This window comes from Cicer arietinum, chromosome 7 (assembly GCF_000331145.2).
Source record: "Cicer arietinum cultivar CDC Frontier isolate Library 1 chromosome 7, Cicar.CDCFrontier_v2.0, whole genome shotgun sequence".
Taxonomy (NCBI): domain Eukaryota; kingdom Viridiplantae; phylum Streptophyta; class Magnoliopsida; order Fabales; family Fabaceae; genus Cicer; species Cicer arietinum.
This window is the reverse complement of record NC_021166.2, coordinates 44,800,896-44,806,127: the sequence shown is the minus strand read 5'-3', so window position 1 is coordinate 44,806,127 and position 5,232 is coordinate 44,800,896. Positions and strand designations below refer to the sequence as shown.

At 34.6% G+C, this 5,232-nt stretch overlaps 1 protein-coding gene across 1 annotated transcript in view; it reads left to right on the top strand.

Moving 5' to 3' along the window:
* Positions 1–638: 638 nt before the first annotated feature.
* The window catches only part of LOC101514093 (serrate RNA effector molecule-like), a 6,294-nt gene continuing 1,700 nt past the window's right edge, over positions 639–5,232 (top strand). The window contains exons 1-9 of the mRNA XM_004511098.4: positions 639–1,307; positions 2,038–2,201; positions 2,810–2,861; positions 3,392–3,466; positions 3,570–3,644; positions 3,782–3,829; positions 3,977–4,045; positions 4,164–4,964; positions 5,056–5,101. Of these exons, the coding sequence (XP_004511155.1) occupies positions 907–1,307; positions 2,038–2,201; positions 2,810–2,861; positions 3,392–3,466; positions 3,570–3,644; positions 3,782–3,829; positions 3,977–4,045; positions 4,164–4,964; positions 5,056–5,101 (1,731 nt within the window). The 5' untranslated portion in view covers positions 639–906. The remainder of the gene's footprint in view (positions 1,308–2,037; positions 2,202–2,809; positions 2,862–3,391; positions 3,467–3,569; positions 3,645–3,781; positions 3,830–3,976; positions 4,046–4,163; positions 4,965–5,055; positions 5,102–5,232) is intronic.

Sequence of the window (5,232 nt, the reverse complement as noted above, 5' to 3'; positions counted from 1 at the left end):
AGTCAATTTTATTAAATACTATATTAATGCATACACAAACAAATTAAAAAAAAATTATTATTAAATTTATTTTATAATGTCACTCTATTTTTTATTGTATCTTAAAATTTATCATAATCATAATCATAATTAAAATCAAAATCAAATCATTGTTTATAAATCAATAACAAAAGACTTTTTTAAAAGAGTTTTATAAATCAATAATAAAAGACTTTTTTAAAAGGGTTTGATTTGGGTGTAAATCAAAATTTTGCGGGAATTAAAATCATATATAAACATAAGAAAAATATATATTTTGAATTCACATACATAATAAGCTGCATGATCCCTAGTCTACACCAACCACACTATTAACGGTTGAACTGACACGAATCGAAACCTAAATGAACAAATAAATTGGACTTAAGCATGTATAGACGAGACCACGTGTTATTAAACGGGTCCGCAGTCTATAGCCGAATAATGAAAACTAACAACACACTTTTTTTTTGGAATAGTACACACTATTTTTATTAAGAAAATATGAGATCTAATTTTATTATAAATTTTTAAAATATTCTTAACCTAAGCGAAAAATATTGATTTAGTAAAGAAAAAAAAATACTGATCTAGTTGTTAATATTCTCTGAACTTTGTTGCACCAAAAAAAAAAAAAAAAAGAAATCTGAAAGCATGAAATTTGATGAGATGAATTCTGGGAAGCAAGTAGTCACCCCAACAATATAAGAACCCCCAAGAGCAAGAAGTGAAAATCGTACTCGAATTCACGTCTCCACCGAGAATAACACATTAGATTACAAGAAGCTAACAAACCAAACCCACACACTTCACTAACTCATATATATATATATATATATTCATCTCATTCTCTCTCTCTCTCGTTAGGGTTTTCCCCCAATTCTTGACATGGCGGAAGTTATCAACAACATTCCCTCTGATTCCCTCGACAAATCCTCTCCCCCTCCTCCTCCGCCACCTCCTCCCTCCTCTTCTGCCGCCGATTCCGATCTCCCTCCGCCAATTCATCCGCCTCCCAACTCCTCCTACCGCCGTAGTAGGGACCGCAGAGACGATAGAGATTTTGATCGTCCTCCTAATCGCCGCGATTACTATGACCGGAACATGTCGCCGCCGCTGAGAGATAGAGACAGAGACATCAAACGTCGCCGTAGTCCCAGCCCTCCGTATCGTGACCGCCGTCATTCACCACTTCGACGGTCCCCATCAAGACGCTCACCTCCTCATTACAACTACAAGCGCTCCAGGAGGGGAGGCAGTCCTCGTGGCGGTTATGGACCCGATGACAGGTCACTGTTTTATTTTGCGTGTTATTGCAATGCCTTCAATTTGTATTTGTTCTATTATTTCAATTATTGAATTCCATGTTATTGAATTTGTCTTTGTTGCTTAGAATGTGATTTTTGGTGCAGGAAAAAACTGATAAAATTTAATTTATTTGTTTTTTTATTTTATTTTAGAATTATGTGCTGATAGTTTAAACTTGTGTCATTAGATTACTCTAGGAAATGAGTCGAGTGTTTTTCATGTTTCGGTTTTAAATTTTTGGCAGGTTTTGGTCCAGAATACATTTGTTTTCATTTACAGTTTCACTTTTTAATTACAGAAAATCCACATTTTACTTTGTTTTCTGATTTCCAAAGATTTTGTGTACAAATATTTGAAAACAAGGTGATAATTTGGAATTAGAAGGGAAAATAAAAAATGAAATCAGAAAAATGCTCTTAAATCAAAATTATCAAATGGACCCTTTTGTGTTTCTATAGTTCTGATGCTATGCATGTGTTAATTATTGGATTTAATATAAATTTAATATTGTTATGCGACTACTTGATGATGAGTTGTTACTATGAGTCTCCTCTCATTGTAGAAAAATCATTTTGATAGCAATGTCTAATCAATTTGTTTCTCTTAGCTAGCTGAGCTTGGTGGTTCATTCACTTCTATTTCTTTCATCTATTACCCTAAGTTATAGATTATGTTTTATCTGACTGTGTTTTCATCATCTGATCTGAGCAGAGGATATGATCATTATGATGGTCATGATAGGGGTGGAAGAGGTGGCTATGATAGGGGTGGAAGAGGCGGTTATGGGCGAGGTGGAAGAGGTGGTTATGCTGATGACAGGTTTTATGGCAGGTTTGGACATCGCCCTGGAGCAGGATATCAAAATGGAATCTCTGGTATGTTAGTAGTTGCTAATTACCTGGGTTCGTTCTTCCTAATTCCCATCATCCCATTTTATGCTTAACAAAGCATTTATTCTAGTCTTATGATTATTGTTTTATTTTAGCTAAATTATTTTGATTACCTCTTGTATTTGGATAAGAACATAAATCTGCATAAGATTTACATGGTTGATCACCTATTGCAACCAAATTGATTCTCTAAAATAGTAAAATTCTTCTCTTAATAATCAATTGCAATTTACATGCTCCCATAATTTTGCAGTATGGTTCATGAGCTTTATTCCTTTCCAGTTAGCACAGTTTTTAATATCTCCCCTCTTCTTATTAATTGTAATTTGTTCTGAATTTGTTCCAAAGACTGACAATCGCTTTTCATTTTTATGCTCTGTGCATTTCTAACTTCAATTTGGCTTCGTCCTTGATCATAGTACACAACCTTGCCAGTGACTTGGAAATTTAAAGCGATAAAAAATCACATACTTGTTCAAGTGTTACCCAGATATAGGAATAGGATGCTTGGTTTTTTTACATGAAGAATATATTTTCGGATAAAGATGACTTATTATTATATGTTCTTATGTTTTGGTACTCACTTTTTACAGATATGGAAAACAACCGTGGTTATGGTGACATGCCAAGTGGCGGTGCACAAAGGTCAGCTTTCTAATATTTTCTCAATCGTACCCTTTAATGCATCAATACTACCTGCAAAATGTTGTCTTTCATGTCCAACATATACAGAGAATTTCATCAGTGGACAAGAAATAATGTCTTTATCCAAAAGATGTTTTTAGTAATCGATATTTTCTATGGAAGTCTAGATACATTCTTGATAAAACTTTACAAACACTAAAAATGTTGACTGGATTTCCGCATTGATCATTGGCTATATGGCTGCAAACAGATTCCCAAATTAGATTTCATCAACTTTTTTTGGCATTGCCTTTCTTGACCGTGATATATTTTTAAAGCACCTTGTCATCTTTTCTTTGAGTACATATATTCAAAACTAACATAACTGCTTTTGCATAACTCCTTTTACTTGTAATTTGAATTCACCACATAATGTTTGTGGGTTCCTCCTTTTACCAAATGAAAGAACTGCAGTCTTTACTTTACTTTGTTTGATAATAGATCTTTCTGGAAAACATGTTAACACTAAGTATATTTATGAGCTGTTTCAGAGAAGGGTTGATGTCCTATAAGCAATTCATTCAGGAGCTTGAGGATGATATACTACCAGCTGAAGCAGAACGTAGGTAAGTCCTGGAAAATAATCTTTTGCATCATGTCTGAGAATTCAAGTTATGTAAGAAATTTTCAGATCTTTGTTGACAAATGATTTCTGATTGATTCTTCTAGGTATCAAGAATACAGATCAGAGTACATTTCTACCCAAAAAAGAGCTTATTTCAATGCTCATAAGGATGAAGAGTGGTATGCACCACTTTTATCTCTAAAAAGTTGTAGTTTTAAATCTTTAAATATTTACTATGAAAGTACAATTCACCATATTGTTGCAAGTTCACCAAATCTGATATTTTTTCCGTTTCTTGTTTTACTTTTTGTTATAGGTTGAAAGATAAATATCATCCAACAAATTTGCTTACAGTCATTGAAAGGTAAGTTTATATCAATCTTACAGTTCTAAATTCTAATGAAGAGCAAAACAAGTTATCCTGTTGATGGATCATTTTGATTGTTTTGTGGGGTGCTTATATGATATATAGGTGGGTTCTGATTTTTATTAGTTAATTAATATATTTTAGGAGGAATGAAAGTGCTCGACAGCTGGCAAAGGATTTTTTGCTTGATTTGCAGAGTGGAGCATTAGATCTGTAAGTTCTTGTCCTCTGTTTTACTTACTATTGTATGTGTATCTCTCGGTCTGACCTTCTTTTACATGCTTTCAGATATTCTTCACATGATGCATATTTTATTTTACAATCATTGCAGAAATCCGGGTTTAAGTGCCTCTTCATCCAGCAAATTAGGACAAGCAAGCGAGCCAAATTCAGAGGAGGAAGAAGACGCTGGAGGCAAACGAAGAAGACATGGAAAGGGTTGGAATAAAGAAAATGATTTCTTGGCTGCTCCAAAGGCTAATCCTATAAGTTCTGAGCCTAGACGGATACAAACAGATATTCAACAGGCTCAGGCCCTTGTTCGTAAGCTTGACAGAGAAAAGAAGATTGAAGATAATATATTATGCAGCAGCGATCATAATAAAAATGATGATAAGGCTCACAGTGGATCTGTGGGTCCCACAGTAATTATACGTGGCCTAACATCTGTTAAGGGTTTAGAGGGTGTTGAGCTTTTAGACACATTTATTACATATCTGTGGCGGATTCATGGTGTAGATTATTATGGCATGATTGAGACTAATGAGGCTAAGGGCTTTCGCCATGTGAGGCCAGAAAGAACAGGGCATGGAGAAACAGGTAAATCAGGGTCTGAATGGGAGAAGAAACTTGACTCATTTTGGCAGAGCAGGTTGAATGGTCAGGATCCATTGGAAATAATGACTGCTAAGGATAAAATAGATGCTGCAGCAGTTGAAATATTGGATCCATATGTTAGAAAAATTAGGGATGAAAAGTATGGATGGAAGTATGGTTGTGGAGCTAAGGGCTGCACAAAGCTTTTTCATGCTGCTGAATTTGTGTACAAACATCTGAAGCTAAAACACCCAGAGCTTCTTGTTGAACAAACTTCAAAATTGTGTGATGATCTCTATATTCAAAATTACATGCAGTAAGTAATAACTAATACTTCCTATGTTTTGTTGTTAGTATTGTAAGTATTAATGAAAATATCACTCATAGTTGCCTTATTACTGTTGTAGTGATCCAGATGCCCCTGGTGGAAAGCCTGTCATGCAGCAACCTCAGGTAGACCACTATACCTACTGATGCATGATTTGATAATACTTTATGGTTGTCGTATGTATGGGAACCTTTTGGTGTTCAAGTTTTTATCATCAATTTGGCATTTCAGCACCAATGTGGATGTGCTCTGAACC